At 41.3% G+C, this 20,506-nt stretch overlaps 1 protein-coding gene across 1 annotated transcript in view; it reads left to right on the top strand.

Annotated features, from left to right (window-relative positions):
- The window catches only part of LOC123745445 (venom phosphodiesterase), a 421,245-nt gene extending 407,439 nt beyond the window's left edge, over window positions 1-13,806 (top strand). The window contains exon 13 of the mRNA XM_069300565.1: window positions 13,750-13,806. Coding sequence (XP_069156666.1) covers window positions 13,750-13,806 — 57 coding nt within the window. The remainder of the gene's footprint in view (window positions 1-13,749) is intronic.
- Window positions 13,807-20,506: the final 6,700 nt, after the last annotated feature.

Genomic DNA, 20,506 nt, shown 5'->3' with positions numbered 1-20,506 from the left:
AATACGTGCAGGGAGCCAGAATTTGACTCCAAAATATGGCTCAGGCCTCGAAATTGGGATATTTGGGATGTTTTGAAAACTGCAGGGAGGTTTGGGACAAATGTGACCAAACGCCGCTTTCAGTACTTGGCATATGTTGGGAATAAAAAAGTCGCAATTTCGAACTGCGAATACGTGCAGAGAGCCAGATTTTGGCTCCAAAATATAGCTCAAGCCTCGAAATTGGGATATTTGGGATATTTTGAAAACTGGACGGAGGTTCGGGACAAATGTGACCAAACGCCGCTTTCAGTACTTGGCATATGTTGGGTATAAAAAGTCGTAATTTCAAACTGCGAATACGTGCATAGAGCCTGAATTTGGCTCCAAAATATGGCTCAAGCCAGGAAATTGGAATATTTAGGATATTTTGAAAACTGCAGGGGAGTTTGTGCACAACGTAACTCACTGCTGCGTCCAGTACTTGGCATATGTTGGGTATAAAAAGTTGTAATATCAAACTGCGAATACGAGCAGAGAGACAGAATTTGGCTGCAAAATATGGCTCAGGTCTCGAAATTGGGATATTTGGGATATTTTGAAAACTGTAGGGAGGTTTGGGACAAATCTGACCAAACGCCGCTTTAGTACTTGGCATATTTTGGGTATAAAAAAGTCGCAATTTCGAACTGCGAATACGTGCAGACAGCCAGAATTTTCCTCCAAAATATGGCTCAGGCCTCGAAATTGGGATGTTTGGGATATTTTGAAAACTGCAGGAGAGTTTGAGCAAAATGTGACTCATTGCCGCTGTCAGTGCTTTGCATATGTTGGGTATAATAAGTCGTAATTTTAACCTGCGAATACGTGCATAGAGCCAGAATTTGGATCCAAAATATGGCTCAGGCCTCGATATTGGGATATTTTGAAAACTGCAGGGAGGTTTGGGACAAATGTGACCAAACGCCGCTTTCAGTACTTGGCATATGTTGGGTATAAAAAAGTCGCAATTTCAAACTGCGAATACGTGCAGAGACAGAATTTGGCTCCACAATATGGCTCAGGCCTCGATATTGGGATATTTAGGATATTTTGAAAACTGCAGGAAGGTTTGGGACAAATGTGACCAAACGCCACTTTCAGTACTTGGCATATGTTGGGTATAAAAAAGTCGAAATATCAAACTGCGAATACGTGCAGGGAGCCAGAATTTGGCTTCAAAATATGGCTCAGGCCTCGAAATTGGGATATTTGGGATATTTTGAAAACTACAGGGAGGTTTGGAACAAATGTGACCAAACGCCGCATTCAGTACTTGGTATATGTTGGGTATAAAAAAGTAGCAATTTCGAACTGCGAATACGTGCAGAGAGCCAGAATTTGGCTCCAAAATATGGCTCAGGCCTCGAAATTGGGATATTTGGGATATTTTGAAAACTACAGGGAGGTTTGGAACAAATGTGACCAAACGCAGCTTTCAGTGCTTGGCATATGTTGGGTATAAAAAGTCGAAATGTCACACTGCGAATACGTTCCGAGAGCCTGAATTTGGCTCCAAAATATGGCTCAGGCCTCGAAATTGGGATGTTTGGGATGTTTTGAAAACTGCAGGGGAGTTTGTGCAAAATGTGACTCATTGCCGCTTTCAGTACTTGGCATATGTTGGGTATAATAAGTCGTAATTTCAACCTGCGAATACGTGCAGAGAGCCAGAATTTGGCTCCAAAATATAGCTCAGATCTCGATATTGGGATGTTTGGGATATTTTGAAAACTGCAGGAAGGTTTGGGACAAATGTGACAAACGCCGCTTTCAGTACTTAACGTATGTTGGGTATATAAAGTCGTAATATCAAACTGCGAATACGTGCAGGGAGCCAGAATTTGACTCCAAAATATGGCTCAGGCCTCGATATTGGGATATTGGGGATATTTTGAAAGCTGCAGGGGAGTTTGTGCAAAATATGACTCACTGCTGCGTCCAGTACTTGGCATATGTTGGGTATAAAAAGTCGTAATATCAAACTGCGAATACGTGCATAGAGCCAGAATTTGGATCCAAAATATGGCTCAGGCCTCGATATTGAGATATTTGGGATATCTTGAAAACTGCAGGAATGTTTGGGACAAATGTGAAAAAACGCCGCTTTCAGTACTTCGCATATGTTGGGTATAAAAAAGTCGCAATTTCAAACTGCGAATACGTGCAGAGACAGAATTTGGCTCCAAAATATGGCTCCTGCCTCGAATTTGGGATATTTGGGATATTTTGAAAACTGCAGGAAGGTTTGGGACAAATGTGACCAAACACCGCTTTCCGTACTTCGCATATGTTGGGTATAAAAAAGTCGAAATTTCAAACTGCAATTACGTGCAGAGACAGAATTTGGCTCCAAAATATGGCTCAGGCCTCGAAATTGGGATATTTGGAATATTTTGAAAGCTGCAGGGGAGTTTGTGCAAAATGTGACTCACTGCTGCGTCCAGTACTTGGCATATGTTGGGTTTAAAAAGTCGTAATATCAAACTGCGAATACGTGCAGGTAGACAGAATTTGACTGCAAAATATGGCTCAGGCCTCGAAATTGGGCTATTTGGGATGTTTTGAAAACTGCAGGGAGGTTTGGGACAAATGTGACCAAACGCCGCTTTCAGTACTTGGCATATGTTGGGTATAATAAAGTCGTAATTTCAAACTGCGAATACGTGCAGAGAGCCTGAATTTGGCTCCAATATATGGCTCAAGCCTCAAAATTGGGATATTTGGGATATTTTGAAAACTGCAGGGGAGTTTGTGCAAAATATGACTCACTGCTGCATCCAGTACTTGGCATATGTTGGGTATAAAAAGTCGTAATATCAAACTGCGAATACGTGCAGAGAGCCAGAATTTGGCTGCAAAATATGGCTCAGGCTCCAAAATTGGGATATTTGGGATATTTTGAAAACTGTAGGGAGGTTAGGGACAAATGTGACCAAACGCCGCTTTCAGTACTTGGCATATGTTGGGTATAAAAAGTCGTAATTTCAAACTGCGAATACGTGCAGAGAGCCTGAATTTGGCTCCAAAATATGGCTCAGGCCTCGATATTGGGATGTTTGGGATATTTTGAAAACTGCAGCAGGGATTGGGACAAATATGACCAAACAACGCTTTCAGTACTTGGCATATGTTGGGTACAAAAAAGTCGCAATTTGAAACTGCGAATATGTGCAGAGAGCCAGATTTTGGCTCCAAAATATGGCTCAGGCCTCGAAATTGGGATATTTGGGATATTTCGAAAACTGCAGGGGAGTTTGTGCAAAATGTGACTCACTGCCGCTTTCAGTACTTGGCATGTGATGGGCATAAAAAAGTCGCAATTTCAAACTGCGAATACGTGCAGCGACAGAATTTGGCTCCAAAATATGGCTCAGGCCTCGAAATTGGGATATTTGGGATATTTTGAAAGCTGCAGGGGAGATTGTGCAAAATGTGACTCACTGCTGCGTCCAGTACTTGGCATATGTTTGGTATAAAAAGTCGCAATATCAAACTGCGAATACGTGCAGTGAGCCAGAATTTGGCTCCAAAATATGGCTCATGCCTCGATATTGGGATATTTGGGATGTTTTGAAAACTGCAAGGAGGTTTGGGACAAATGTGACAAAACGCCGCTTTCAGTACTTGGCATATGTTGGGTATAAAAAAGTCGCAATTTCGAACTGCGAATACGTGCAGAGTGCCAGATTTTGGCTCCAAAATATAGCTCAAGCCTCGAAAATGGGATATTTGGGATATTTTGAAAACTGGAGGGAGGTTTGGGACAAATGTGACCAAACGCCGCTTTCAGTACTTGGCATATGTTGGGTATAAAAAGTCGTAATTTCAAACTGCAAATACGTTCTGAGAGCCTGAATTTGGCTCCAAAATATGGCTCAGGCCTCTAAATTGGGATGTTTGGGATGTTTTGAAAACTGCAGGGGAGTTTGTGCAAAATGTGACTCATTGCCGCTTTCAGTACTTGGCATATGTTGGGTATAATAAGTCGTAATTTCAACCTGCGAATACGTGCAGAGAGCCAGAATATGGATCCAAAATATAGCTCAGAACTCGATATTTGGATGTTTGGGATATTTTGAAAACTGCAGAAAGGTTTGGGACAAATGTGACCAAACGCCGCTTTCAGTACTTAACATATGTTGGGTATAAAAAGGCGTAATATCAAACTGCGAATACGTGCAGAGAGCCAGAATTTGGCTCCAAAATATGGCTCAGGCCTCGATATTGGGATATTTGGGATATTTTGAAAACTGCAGGAAGGTTTGGGACAAATGTGACCAAACGCCGCTTTCAGTACGTCTCATATGTTGGGTATAAAAAAGTCGCAATTTCAAACTGCGAATACGTGCAAAGACAAAATTTGGCTCCAAAATATCGCTCAGGCCTCGAAATTGGGATATTTGGGATGTTTTGAAAACTGCAAGGAGGTTTGGGACAAATGTGACAAAACGCCGCTTTCAGTGCTTGGCATATGTTGGGTATAAAAAAGTCGCAATTTCGAACTGCGAATACGTGCAGAGAGCCAGATTTTGGCTCAAAAAATATAGCTCAAGCCTCGAAATTGGGATATTTGGGATATTTTGAAAACTGGAGGGAGGTTCCGGACAAATGTGACCAAACCCCGCTTTCAGTACTTGGCATATGTTGGGTATAAAAAGTCGTAATTTCAAACTGCGAATACGTGCAGAGAGCCTGAATTTGGCTCCAAAATATGGCTCAAGCCTCGAAATTGGGATATTTGGGATATTTTGAAAACTGCAGGGGAGTTTGTGCAAAATGTAACTCACTGCTGCGTCCAGTACTTGGCATATGTTGGGTATAAAAAGTCGTAATATCAAACTGCAAATATGTGCAGAGAGACAGAATTTGGCTGCAAAATATGGCTCAGGCCTCGAAATTGGGATTTTTGGGATATTTTGAAAACTGTAGGGAGGTTTGGGACAAATCTGACCAAACGCCGCTTGCAGTACTTGGCATATGTAGGGTATAAAAAAGTCGCAATTTCTAACTGCGAATACGTGCAGAGAGCCAGAATTTGCCTCCAAAATATGGCTCATGCCTCGAAATTGGGATATTAGGGATATTTTGAAAACTGGTGGGAGGTTTGGGACAAATGTGATCAAACGTACGCCGCTTTCAGTACTTGGCACATGTTGGGTATAAAAAGTCCTAATTTCAAACTGCGAATACGTGCAGAGACAGAATTTGGCTCCAAAATATGGCTCAGGCCTCGAAATTGGGATATTTTGGATATTTTGAAAACTGCAGGAAGGTTTGGGACAAATGTGACCAAACACCGCTTTCAGTACTTCGCATATGTTGGGTATAATAAGTCGTAATTTCAACCTGCGAATACGTGCAGAGAGCCAGAATTTGGCTCCAAAATATGGCTCAGGCCTCGATATTGGGATGTTTGGGATATTTTGAAAACTGCAGGGGGGATTGGGACAAATATGACAAAACGCCGCTTTCAGGACTTGGCATATATTGGGTATAAAAAAGTCGCAATTTCAAATTGCAAATACGTGTTGAGAGCTAGAAATTGGCTCCAAAATATGGCTCAGGCCTCAAATTTGGGATATTTGGGATATTTTTAAAACTACAGGGAAGTTTGTGCAAAATGTGACTCACTGCCGTTTTCAGGACTTAGCATATGTTGTGTATAAAAAGTCGTAATTTAAAACTGCAAATACGTGCAGAGAGCCAGAATTTGGCTCCAAATATGGCTCAGAACTCGATATTGGGATGTTTGGGATATTTTGAAAACTGCAGGAAGGTTTGGGACAAATGTGACCAAACGCCGCTTTCAGTACTGGGCATATGTTGGGTATAAAAAAGTCGCAATTTCAAACAGCGAATACGTGCAGAGAGACAGAATTTGGCTTCAAAATATGGCTCAGGCCTCGAAATTGGGATATTTGGGATATTTTGAAAACTGCAGGGGAGTTTGTGCAAAATGTGACTCACTGCTGCGTCCAGGACTTGGCATATGTTGGGTATAAAACGTCGTAATATCAAACTGCGAATACGTGCAGGGAGCCAGAATTTGGCTCCAAAATATGGCTCTAGCCTCGAAATTGGGATATTTGGGATATTTTGAAAACTGGAGGGAGGTTTGGGACAAATGTGACCAAACGCCGCTTTCAGTAATTGGCATATGTTGGGTATAAAAAGTCGTAATTTCATACTGCGAATACGTGCAGAGAGCCTGAATTTGGCTCCAAAATATGGCTCAGGTCTCGATATTGGGATGTTTGGGATATTTTGAAAACTGCAGGGGAGTTTGTGCAAAATGTGATTCACTGCTGCGTCCAGTACTTGGCATATGTTGGGTATAAAAAGTCGTAATATCAAACTGCAAATACGTGCAGGGAGCCAGAATTTGACTCCAAAATATAGCTCAGGCCTCGAAATTGGGATATTTTGGATATTTTGAAAACTGCAGGAAGGTTTGTTACAAATGTGACCAAACGCCGCTTTCAGTACTTGGCATATGTTGGGTATAAAAAAGTCGCAATTTCGAACTGCGAATACGTGCAGAGAGCCAGATTTTGGCTCCAAAATATAGCTCAAGCCTCGATATTGGGATATTTGGGATATTTTTAAAACTGGAGGGAGGTTCGGGACAAATGTGACTAAACGCCGCTTTCAGTACTTGGCATATGTTGGGTATAAAAAGTCGTAATTTCAAACTGCGAATACGTGCAGAGAGCCTGAATTTGGCTCCAAAATATGGCTCAAGCCTCGAAATTGGGTTATTTGGGATATTTTGAAAACTGTAGGGAGGTTAGGGACAAATGTGACCAAACGTCGCTTTCAGTACTTGGCATATGTTGGATATGAAAAAGTCGCAATTTCGAACTGCGAATACGTGCAAAGAGCCTGAATTTGGCTCCAAAATATGGCTCAGGCCTCGAAATTGGGATGTTTGGGATATTTTGAAAACTGCAGGGGAGTTTGTGCAAAATGTGACTCATTGCTGCTGTCAGTATTTGGCATATGTTGGGTATAATAATTCGTAATTTTAACCTGCGAATACGTGCATAGAGCCAGAATTTGGATCCAAAATATGGCTCAGGCCTCGATATTGGGATGTTTGGGATATTTTGAAAACTGCAGCAGGGATTGGGACAAATGTGACCAAACAACGCTTTCAGTACTTGGCATATGTTGGGTATAAAAAATTCGCAATTTGAAACTGCGAATACGTGCAGAGAGCCAGATTTTGGCTCCAAAATATGCCTCAGGCCTCGAAATTGGGATATTTAGGATATTTTGAAAACAGCAGGGGAGTTTGTGCAAAATGTGACTCACTGCCGCTTTCAGGACTTGGCATATGTTGGGTATAAAAAGTCGTAATATCAAATTGCGAATACGTGCAGAGAGCCAGAATTTGGCTGCAAAATATGGCTCAGGACTCGATATTGGGATGTTTGGGATATTTTGAAAACTGCAGGAAGGTTTGTGCAAAATGTGACTCACTGCCGATTTCAGTACTTGGCATATGTTGGGTATAAAAAGTAGTAATATCAAACTGCGAATACGTGCAGAGAGCCAGAATTTGGGTCCAAAATATGGATCAGGACTCGTCATTGGGATGTTTGGGATATTTTGAAAACTGCAGTGGGGATTGGGACAAATTTGACCAAACGCCGCTTTCAGTACTTAGCATATGTTGCGTATAAAAAAGTCGTAATTACAAACTGAGAATACGTGCAGAGAGCTAGAATTTGGCTCGAAAATAGGGATCAGGCCTCGAAATTGGGAAATTTGGGATATTTCGAAAACTGCAGGGGAGTTTGTGCAAAATGTGACCCACTTCCGCTTTCAGGACTTGGCATATGTTGGGTATAAAAAGTCGTAATTTCAAACTGCGAATACATGCAGAAAGCCAGAATTTGGCTCCAAAATATGGCTCAGGAATCGAAATTGGGAAGTTTGGGATATTTTGAAAACTGCAGGGGGGTTTGCTCAAAATGTGACTCACTGCCGCTTTCAGTACTTGGCATATGTTGGGTATAAAAAAGTCGCAATTTAAAACTGCAAATACGTGCAAAGGCCCAGAATTTTGCTCGAAAATATGGCTCAGGCCTCGAAATTGGGATATTTGGGATATTTTGAAAACTGCAGGAACGTTTGGGACAAAAGTGACCAAACACCGCTTTCAGTACTTCGCATATGTTGGGTATAAAAAAGTCAAAATTTCAAACTGCGAATACGTGCAGAGACAGAATTTGGCTCCAAAATATGGCTCAGGCCTCGAAATTGGGATATTTGGGATATTTTGAAAGCTGCAGGGGAGTTTGTGCAAAATGTGACTCACTGCTGCGTCCAGTACTTGGCATATGTTGGGTTTAAAAAGTCGTAATTTCAAACTGCGAATACGTGCATAGAGCCAGAATTTGGCTCCAAATTATGGCTCAGGCCTCGAAATTGGGATGTGTGAGATATTTTGAAAACTGCAGGGAGGTTTGTGACAAATGTGACCAAACGCCGCTTTCAGTACTTGGCATATGTTGGTATAAAAAAGTCGCAATTTCAAACTGCGAATACGTGCAGAGAACCTGAATTTGGATCCAAAATATGGCTCAGGCCTCGAAATTGGGATATTTTGGATATTTCGAAAACTGTAGGGGAATTTGTGCAAAATGTGACTCACTGCCGCTTTCAGGACTTGGCATATGTTGGGTATAAAAAGTCGTAATATCAAACTGTGAATACGTGCAGAGAGCCAGAATTTGGCTCCAAAATATGGCTCAGAACACGATATTGGGATGTTTGGGATATTTTGAAAACTGCAGGAAGGTTTGGGACAAATGTGACCAAACGCCGCTTTCAGTACTTCGCATATGTTGGGTATAATAAATTCGTAATTTCAAACTGCGAATACATGCAGAGAGCCAGAATTTGGCTCCAAAATATGGCTCAGGCCTCGAAATTGGGATATTTGGGATATTTCGAAAACTGCAGGGGAATTTGTGCAAAATGTGACTCACTGCCGCTTTCAGGACTTGGCATATGTTGGGTATAAAAAGTCGTAATATCAAACTGCGAATACGTGCAGAGAGCTAGAATTTGGCTCCAAAATATGGCTCAGGCCTCAATATTAGGATATTTGGGTTATTTTGAAAACTGCAGGAAGGTTTGGGACAAATGTGACCAAACGCCGCTTTCAGTACTTGGCATATGTTGGGTATAAAAAGACGAAATTTCGAACTGCGAATACGTGCAGAGAGCCTGAATTTGGCTCCAAAATATGGCACAGGCCTCGAAATTGGGATGTTTGGGATGTTTTGAAAACTGCAGGAAGGTTTGGGACAAATATGACCAAACGCCGATTTCAGTACTGGCATATGTTGGGTTTAAAAATTCGTAATATCAAACTGCGAATACTTGCAGAAAGCCAGAATTTGGCTCCAAAATATTACTCAGGCCTCGAAATTGGGATATTTGGTTTATTTTGAAAACTGCAGGGAGGTTTGGGACAAATGTGACCAATCGCCGCTTTCAGTACTTGGCATATGTTGGGTATAAAAAGACGAAATTTCGAACTGCGAATATATGCAGAGAGCAAGAATTTGGCTCCAAAATATGGCTCAGGATTCGAAGCTGGGATATTTGCGTTATTTTCAAAATTGGAGGGGAGTTTGGGCAAAATGTGACTCACTGCCGCTTTCAGTACTTGGCATATGTTTGGTATAAAATAGTCGCAATTTCAAGCTGCGAATACGTGCACAGATCCAGAATTTGGCTCCAAAATATGGCACAGGCCTCGAAATTGGAATTTTTGGGATATTTCGAAAACTGCAGGGGGAGTTTGTGCAAAATGTGACTCACTGCCGCTTTCAGGACTTGGCATATGTTGGGTATAAAAAATCGTAATATCAAACTGCGAACACGTGCATTGAGCCAGAATTTGGATCCAAATTATGGCTCAGGCCTCGAAATTGGGATGTTTGGGATATTTTGAAAACTGCAGGGAGATTTGGGACAAATGTGACCAAACGCCGCTTTCAGTACTTGGCATATGTTGGTATAAAATTCGCAATTTCAAACTGCGAATACGTGCAGAGAGCCAGAATTTGGCTCCATAATATGGCTCAGGCCTCGAATTTGGGATATTAGGGATATTTTGAAAACTGCAGGGGAGTTTGTGCAAAATGTGACTCACTGCCGCTTTCAGAACTTGGCATATGTTGGGTATAAAAAGTCGTAATTTCAAACTGCGAATACGTGCAGAGAGCCAGAATTTGGCTCCAAAATATATCTCAGGCCTCGATATTGGGATGTTTGGGATATTTTGAGAACTGCAGGGGACTTTAGGACATATATGACCAAACGCCGCTTTCGGTACTTGGCATATGTTGGGTATAAAAAGTCGTAATTTCAAACTGCGAATACGTGCAGAGAACCTGAATTTGGCTCCAAAATATGGCTCAGGCCTCGAAATTGGGATATTTGGGATATTTTGAAAACTGCAGGGAGGATTGGGACAAATGTGACCAAACGCTGTTTTCAGTACTTTCCATATGTTGGGTATAAAAAGTCGTAATTTCAAACTGCGAATTCGTGCAGAGAGCTAGAATTTGGCTCCAAAATGTGACTCAGGCCTCGAAATTGGGAAGTTTGGGATATTTTGAAAACTGCAGGGGAGTTTGGGACAAATATGACCAAACGCCGCTTTCAGTACTTGGCATATGTTGGGTATAAAAAGTCGTAATTTCAAACTGCGAATACGTGCAGAGAGCCAGAATTTGGCTCCAAAACATGGCTCAGGCCTCGAAATTGGGATATTTGGGATATTTTGAAAACTGCAGGGAGGTTTGGGACAAATGTGACAAAACGCCGCTTTCAGTACTTGGCATATGTTGGGTATAAAAAAGTCGTAATTTCAAACTGCGAATACGGGCAGAGAGCCAGAATTTGGCTCCAAAATATGGCTCAGGCCTCGAAATTGGGATATTTGGGATATTTCGAAAACTTCAGGGGAATTTGTGCAAAATGTGACTCACTGCCGCTTTCAGGACTTGGCATATGTTGGGTATAAAAAGTCGTAATATCAAACTGCGAATACGTGCAGAGAGCCAGAATTTGGCTCCAAAATATGGCTCATTCCTCGATATTGGGATATTTGGGTTATTTTGAAAACTGCAGGAAGGTTTGGGACAAATGTGATCAAATGCCGCTTTAATTACTTCGCAAATGTTGGGTATAAAAAAGTCGTAATTTCAAACTGCGAATACGTGCAGAGAGCCACTATTTGGCTCCAAAATATGGCTCATGCCTCGAAATTGGGGTATTTGGGATATTTTGAAACCTGCAGGGGAGTTTGTGCAAAATGTGACTCATTGCCGCTTTCAGGACTTGGCATATGTTGGGTATAAAAATTCCTAATATCAAACTGCGAATACGTGCATAGAGCCAGAATTCGGCTCCAAATTATGGCTCAGGCCTCGAAATTGGGATGTTTGGGATATTTTGAAAACTGCAGGAAGGTTTGGGACAAATGTGACCAAACGCCACTTTCAGTACTTCCCATATGTTGGGTATAAAAAGTCGTAATTTCAAACTGCGAATACGTGCATAGAGCCAGAATTTGGCTTCAAAATATGGCTCAGGCCTCGAAATTGAGATGTTTTGGATATTTTGAAAACTGGAGGGAGGTTTGTGACAAATGTGACCAAACGCCGCTTTCAGTACTTGGCATATGTTGGGTATAAAAAGTCGTAATTTCAAACTGCGAATACGTGCAGAGAGCCTGAATTTGGCTCCATAATATGGCTCAGGCCTCGAAATTGGGATATATGGGATATTTTGAAAACTGCAGGGGAGTGTGCAAAATGTGACTCACTGCCGTTTTTAGAACTTGGCATATGTTGGGAATAAAAAGTCGTAATTTCAAACTGCGAATACGTGCAGAGAGCCAGAATTTGCCTCCAAAATATGGCTCAGGCCTCGAAATTGAGATATTTGGGATATTTTGAAAATTGCAGGGGAGTTTGTGCAAAATGTGACTCACTGCCGTTTTTAGAACTTGGCATATGTTGGGTATAAAAAGTCATAATTTCAAACTGCGAATACGTGCAGAGAGCCAGAATTTAGCTCCAAAATATGACTCAGGACTCGAAATTGGGAAGTTTGGGATATTTTGAAAACTGCAAGGGAGTTTGGGACAAATATGACCAAACGCCGCTTTCAGTACTTGACATATGTTGGGTATAAAAAAGTCGCAATTTCAAACTGCGAATACGTGCAGAGAGCCAGAATTTGGCTCCAAAATATGGCTCAGGCCTCGAAATTGGGATGTTTGGGATATTTTGAGAACTGCAGGGGACTTTGGGACATATATGACCAAACGCTGCTATCAGTACTTGGCATATGTTGGGTATAAAAAGTCGTAATTTCAAACTGCGAATACGTGCAGAGAACCTGAATTTGGCTCTTAAATATGGCTCAGGCCTCGAAATTGGGATATTTGGGATAGTTTGAAAACTGCAGGGAGGTTTGGGACAAATGTGACCAAACGCCGCTTTCAGTACTTGGAATATGTTGGGTATAAAAAAGTAGTAATTTCAAACTGCGAGTACGTGCAGAGAGCCAGAATTTTACTCCAAAATATGGCTCAGATCTCGAAATTGGGATGTTTGGGATATTTCGAAAACTGCAGGGGAGTTTGTGCAAAATGTGACTCACTGCCGCTTTAAAGCACTTGGCATATGTTGGGTTTAAAAATTCGTAATATCAAATTGCGAATACATGCAGAGAGCCAGAATTTGGCTCCAAATTATTACTCAGGCCTCGAAATTGGGATATTTGGTTTATTTTGAAAACTGCAGGGAGGTTTGGGACAAATGTGACTCATTGCCGCTTTCAGGACTTGGCATATGTTGGGTATAAAAATTTATAATATCAAACTGCGAATACGTGCATAGAGCCAGAATTTGGCTCCAAATTATGGTGCAGGCCTCGAAATTAGGATGTTTGAGATATTTTGATAACTGCAGGGAGGTTTGGGACAAATGTGACCAAACGCCGCTTTCAGTACTTGCCATATGTTGGGTATAAAAAAGTTGCAATTTCAAATTGCGAATACGTGCAGAGAGCCAGAATTTGGCTCCAAAATATATCTCAGGCCTCGATATTGGGATGTTTGGGATATTTTGAGAACTGCAGGGGACTTTAGGACATATATGACCAAACACCGCTTTCAGTACTTGGCATATGTTGGGTATAAAAAGTCGTAATTTCAAACTGCGAATACGTGCAGAGAACCTGAATTTCGCTCCAAAATATGGCTCAGGCCTCGAAATTGAGATATTTGGGATATTTTGAAAACTGCAGGGAGGATTGGGACAAATGTGACCAAACGCTGTTTTCAGTACTTTCAATATGTTGGGTATAAAAAGTCGTAATTTCAAACTGCGAATTCGTGCAGAGAGCTAGAATTTGGCTCCAAAATGTGACTCAGGCCTCGAAATTGGGAAGTTTGGGATATTTTGAAAACTGCAGGGGAGTTTGGGACAAATATGACCAAACGCCGCTTTCAGTACTTGGCATATGTTGGGTATAAAAAGTCGTAATTTCAAACTGCGAATACGTGCAGAGAGACAGAATTTGGCTCCAAAACATGGCTCATGCCTCGAAATTGGGATATTTGGGATATTTTGAAAACTGCAGGGAGGTTTGGGACAAATGTGACCCATTTCACAATGTTTTGACCTGAGCCAGAATTTGGATCCAAAATATGGCTCAGGCCTCGATATTGGGATGTTTGGGATATTTTGAAAACTGCAGCAGGGATTGGGACAAATGTGACCAAACAATGCTTTCAGTACTTGGCATATGTTGGGTATAAAAAAGTAGCAATTTGAAACTGCGAATACGTGCAGAGAGCCAGATTTTGGCTCCAAAATATGGCTCAGGCCTCGAAATTGGGATGTTTGGGATATTTTGAAAACTGCAGGGGAGTTTGTTCAAAATGTGACTCACTGCCGCTTTCAGGACTTGGCATATGTTGGGTATAAAAAGTCGTAATATCAAATTGCGAATACGTGCAGAGAGCCAGAATTTGGCTGCAAAATATGGCTCAGGACTCGATATTGGGATGTTTGGGATATTTTGAAAACTGCAGGGGGGATTGGGACAAATTTGACCAAACGCCGCTTTCAGTACTTAGCATATGTTGCGTATTAAAAAGTCGTAATTTCAAACTGAAAATACGTGCAGAGAGCAAGAATTTGGCTCGAAAATATGGATCAGGCCTCGAAATTGGGAAATTTGGGATATTTCGAAAACTGCAGGGGAGTTTGTGCAAAATGTGACTCACTGCCGCTTTCAGGACTTGGCATATGTTGGGTATAAAAAGTCGTAATTTCAAACTGCGAATACATGCAGAAAGCCAGAATTTGGCTCCAAAATATGGCTCAGGCCTCGAAATTGGGATATTTGGGATGTTTTAAAAACTGCAGGGAGGTTTGGGACATATGTGACCAAACGCCGCTTTCAGTACTTGGCATATGATGAGTATAAAAAAGGCGCAATTTCGAACTGCAAATACGTGAATACGTGCAGAGAGCTAGATTTTGGCTCCAAAATATAGCTCAAGCCTCGAAATTGGGATATTTGGGATATTTTGAAAACTGGAGGGTGGTTTGGGACAAATGTGACCAAACGCCGCTTTCAGTACTTGGCATATCTTGGGTATAAAAAGTCGTAATTTCAAACTGCGAATACGTGCAGAGAGCCAGAATTTGGCTCTAAAATATGGCTCAGGCCTCGAAATTGGGATATTTTGGATATTTGGAAAACTGCAGGGGCGTTTGTGCAAAATGTGACTCAATGCCGCTTTCAGGACTTGGCATATGTTGGGTATAAAAAGTCGTAATTTCTAACTGCGAATACGTGCAGAGAGCCAGAATTTGGCTCGAAAATATGGCTAAGGCCTCAAAATTTTGATATTTGGGATATTTTGAAAACTGCAGGGGAGTTTGTGCAAAATGTATCTCACTGCTGCGTCCAGTACTTGGCATATGTTGGGTATAAAAAGTCGTAATATCAAACTGCGAATACGTGCAGGGAGCCAGAATTTGACTCCAAAATATGGCTCAGGCCTCGAAATTGGGATATTTGGGATGTTTTGAAAACTGCAGGGAGGTTTGGGACAAATGTGACCAAACGCCGCTTTCAGTACTTGGCATATGTTGGGTATATAAAAGTCACAATTTCGAACTGCGAATACGTGCAGAGAGCCAGATTTTGGCTCCATAATATAGCTCAAGCCTAGAAATTGGGATATTTGGGATATTTTGAAAACTGTAGGGAGGTTCGTGACAAATGTGACCAAACGCCGCTTTCAGTACTTGGCATATGTTGGGTATAAAAATTCGTAATTTCAAACTGCGAATACGTGCAGAGAGCCTGAATTTGCCACCAAAATATGGCTCAAGCCTCGAAATTGGGATATTTGGGATATTTTGAAAACTGCAGTGGAGTTTGTGCCAAATGTGACTCATTGCCGCTGTCAGTAGTTTGCATATGTTGGGTATAATAAGTCGTAATTTTAACCTGCGAATACGTGCATAGAGCCAGAATTTGGATCCAAAATATGGCTCAGGCCTCGATATTGGGATATTTGGGATATTTCGAAAACTGCAGGAAGGTTTGGGACAAATGTGACTAAACGCCGCTTTCAGTACTTCGCATATGTTGGGTATAATAAAGTCGCAATTTCAAACTGCAAATACGTGCAGAGACAGAATTTGGCTCCAAAATATGGCTCAGGCCTCGAAATTGGGATATTTGGGATATTTTGAAAACTGCAGGAAGGTTTGGGACAAATGTGACCAAACACCGCTTTCAGTACTTCGCATATGTTGGGTATAAAAAAGTAGAAATTCAAACTGCGAATACGTGCAGAGACAGATTTTGGCTCAAAAATATGGCTCAGGAATAGAAATTGGGATATTTGGGATATTTTGAAAGCTGCAGGGGAGTTTGTGCAAAATGTGACTCACTGCTGCGTCCATTACTTGGCATATGTTGGGGTTAAAAAGTCGTAATATCAAACTGCGAATACGTGCAGGGAGACAGAATTTGACTCCAAAATATGGCTCAGGCGTCGAAATTGGGATATTTGGGATGTTTTGAAAACTGCAGGAAGGTTTGGGACAAATGTGACCAAACGCCGCTTTCAGTACTTGGCATATGTTGGGTATAAAAAGTCTTAATTTCACACTGCGAATACGTGCAGAGAGCCTGAATTTGGCTCCAAAATATGGCTCAGGCCTCGAAATTGGGGTGTTTGGGATATTTTGAAAACTGCAGGGCGAGTTTTTGCAAAATGTGACTCACTGCCGCTTTCAGTACTTGGCATATGTTGGGTATAAAAAGTCATAATTTCAACCTGCGAATACGTGCAGAGAGCCAGAATTTAGCTCCAAAATATGGCTCAGGCCTCGATATTGGGATGTTTGGGATATTTTGAAAACTGCAGGGGGGATTGGTACAAATATGACAAAACGCCGCTTTCAGGACTTGGCATATGTTGGGTATAAAAAAGTCGCAATTTTAAATTGCAAATACGTGTAGAGAGCCAGAATTTCGCTCCAAAATATGGCTCAGCCCTCGAAATTGGGATATTTGGGATATTTTGAAAACTACAGGGAAGTTTGTGCAAAAGGAGACTCACTGCCGTTTTCAGGACTTGGCATGTGTTGGGTATAAAAAGTCGTAATTTAAAACTGCAAATACGTGCAGAGAGCCAATATTTGGCTCCAAAATATGGCTCAAGCCTCGAAATTGGGATATTTTGGATATTTGGAAAACTGCAGGGGCGTTTGTGCAAAATGTGACTCAATGCCGCTTTCCGGACTTGGCATATGTTGGGTATAAAAATTCGTAATTTCTAACTGCGAATACGTGCAGAGAGCCAGAATTTGGCTCGAAAATATGGCTCAGGCCTCAAAATTTGGAAATTTGGTATATTTTGAAAACTGGAGGGGGGTTTGTTCAAAATGTGACTCACTGCTGCTTTCAGTACTTGGCATATGTTGGGTATAATAAAGTCGCAATTTCAAACTGCGAATAAGTGCAGAGAGACAGAATTTGGTTTCAAAATATGGCTGAAGCCTCGAAATTAGGATATTTGGGATATTTTGAAAACTGCAGGGGAGTTTGTGCAAAATGTGACTCACTGCTGCGTCCAGTATTCGCCATATGTTGGGTATAAAAAGTCATAATTTCAAACTGCGAATACGTGCAGAGAGCCAGATTTTGGCTCCAAAATATAGCTCAGGCCTCGATATTGGGATGTTTGGGATATTTTGAAAACTGCAGGGGAGTTTGTGCAAAATGTGACTCACTGCCGCTTTCAGGACTTGGCATATGTTGGGTATAAAAATTCGCAATTTCGATCTGCGAATACGTGCAGAGAGCCAGATTTTGGCTCCAAAATATGGCTCAAGCCTCGAAATTGGGATATTTGGTATATTTTGAAAACTGGAGGGAGGTTTGGGACAAATGTGACCAAACGCCGTTTTCAGGACTTGGCATATATTGGGTATAAAAAGTCGTATTTTAAAACTGCAAATACGTGCAGAGAGCCAGAATTTGGCTCCAAAATATTGCTCAGGCCTCGAAATTGGGATATTTTGGATATTTTGAAAACTACAGGGAAGTTTGTGCAAAATGTGACTCACTGCCGTTTTCATGACTTAGCATATGTTGGGTATAAAAAGTCGTAATTTCTAACTGCGAATACGTGCAGAGAGCCAGAATTTGGCTCGAAAATATGGCTCAGGCCTCAAAATTGGGAAATTTGGGATATTTTGAAAACTGCAGGGGGGTTTGTTCAAAATGTGACTCACTGCCGCTTTCAGTACTTGGCATAAGTTGGGTATAATAAAGTCGGAATTTCAAACTGCGAATAAGTGCAGAGAGACAGAATTTGGCTCCAAAATATGGCTCAAGCCTCGAAATTAGGATATTTGGGATATTTTGAAAACTGCAGGGGAGTTTGTGCAAAATGTGACTCACTGCTGCGTCCAGTACTTGGTATATGATGGGTATAAAAAGTCGTAATATCAAACTGCGAATACGTACAGAGACAGAATATGGCTTAGGCCTTGAAATTGGGATATTTGGAATATTTTGAAAACTGCAGGGGGGATTGGGACAAATGTGACCAAACGCCGCTTTCAGTACTTGGCATATGTTGGGTATAAAAAAGTCGCAATTTAAAACTGCGAATACGTGCAGAGAGCCAGATTTTGGCTCCAAAATATGGCTCAGGCCTCGAAATTGGGATATTTGGGATATTTTGAAAACTGCAAGGGAGTTTGTGCAAAATGTGACTCACTGCCGCTTTCAGGACTTGGCATATGTTAGGTATAAAAAGTCGTAATATCAAACTGCGAATATGTGCAGAGATCCAGAATTTGGCTCCAAAATATGACTCAGGATTTGATATTGGGATGTTTGGGATATTTTATAAACTGCAGGAAAGTTTGTGCAAAATGTACCTCACTGCCGCTTTCAGTACTTGGCATATGTTGGGTATAAAAAGTCGTAATATCAAACTGCGAATACGTGCAGAGAGCCAGAATTTGGCTCCAAAATATGGCTCAGGCCTCGATATTGGGATATTTGGGATATTTTGAAAACTGCAGGAAGGTTTGGGACAAATGTGACCAAACACCGCTTTCAGTACTTGGCATATGTTGGGTATAAAAAAGTCGCAATATCAAACTGCGAATACGTGCAAAGAGACCGAATTTGGCTTCAAAATATGGCTCAGGCCTCGAAATTGGGATATTTGGGATATTTTGAAAACTGCAGGGGAGTTTGTGCAAAATGTGACTCACTGCTGCGTCCAGTACTTGGCATATGTTGGGTATAAAAAATCGGAATTTCAAACTGCGAATACGTGCAGAGAGCCTGAATTTGGCTCCAAAATATGGCTCATGCCTCGAAATTGGGATGTTTGGGAAATTTTTAAAACTGCAGGGGGGATTGGGACAAATGTGACCAAAGGCCGCTTTCCGTACTTGGCATATGTTTTGTATAATAAAGTCGCAATTTCAAACTGCGAATACGTGTAGAGAGCCAGATTTTGGTTCAAAAATATGGCTCAGGCCTCGAAATTGGGATATTTGGCATATTTCGAAAACTGCAGGGGAGTTTGTGCAAAATGTGACTCATTGCCGCTTTCAGGACTTTACATATGTTGGGTATAAAAAGTCCTAATTTCAAACTGCGAATACGTGCATAGAGCCAGAATTTGGCTCAGGCCTCGAAATTGGGATGTTTGGGATATTTTGAAAACTGCAGGGGGGTTTGGGACAAATATGACCAAATGGAGCTTTCTGTACTTGGCATATGTTGGGTATAAAAAGTCGTAATTTCAAACTGCGAATACGTGCAGAGAGCCAGAATTTGGCTCGAAAATATGGCTCAGGCCTCAAAATTGGGAAATTTGGGATATTTTGAAAACTGCAGGGGGGTTTGTTCAAAATGTGACTCACTGCCGCTTTCAGTACTTGGCATAAGTTGGGTATAATAAAGTCGGAATTTCAAACTGCGAATAAGTGCAGAGAGACAGAATTTGGCTCCAAAATATGGCTCAAGCCTCGAAATTAGGATATTTGGGATATTTTGAAAACTGCAGGGGAGTTTGTGCAAAATGTGACTCACTGCTGCGTCCAGTACTTGGTATATGATGGGTATAAAAAGTCGTAATATCAAACTGCGAATACGTACAGAGACAGAATATGGCTTAGGCCTTGAAATTGGGATATTTGGAATATTTTGAAAACTGCAGGGGGGATTGGGACAAATGTGACCAAACGCCGCTTTCAGTACTTGGCATATGTTGGGTATAAAAAAGTCGCAATTTAAAACTGCGAATACGTGCAGAGAGCCAGATTTTGGCTCCAAAATATGGCTCAGGCCTCGAAATTGGGATATTTGGGATATTTTGAAAACTGCAAGGGAGTTTGTGCAAAATGTGACTCACTGCCGCTTTCAGGACTTGGCATATGTTAGGTATAAAAAGTCGTAATATCAAACTGCGAATATGTGCAGAGATCCAGAATTTGGCTCCAAAATATGACTCAGGATTTGATATTGGGATGTTTGGGATATTTTATAAACTGCAGGAAAGTTTGTGCAAAATGTGACTCACTGCCGCTTTCAGTACTTGGCATATGTTGGGTATAAAAAGTCGTAATATCAAACTGCGAATACGTGCAGAGAGCCAGAATTTGGCTCCAAAATATGGCTCAGGCCTCGATATTGGGATATTTGGGATATTTTGAAAACTGCAGGAAGGTTTGGGACAAATGTGACCAAACACCGCTTTCAGTACTTGGCATATGTTGGGTATAAAAAAGTCGCAATATCAAACTGCGAATACGTGCAAAGAGACCGAATTTGGCTTCAAAATATGGCTCAGGCCTCGAAATTGGGATATTTGGGATATTTTGAAAAC

The sequence above is a fragment of the Procambarus clarkii genome, chromosome 44, assembly GCF_040958095.1.
Source record: "Procambarus clarkii isolate CNS0578487 chromosome 44, FALCON_Pclarkii_2.0, whole genome shotgun sequence".
Classification (NCBI taxonomy): Eukaryota; Metazoa; Arthropoda; class Malacostraca; order Decapoda; family Cambaridae; genus Procambarus; species Procambarus clarkii.
Note: the sequence above shows the minus strand (reverse complement) of the source record. Positions and strands in the feature narration are given on the sequence as shown.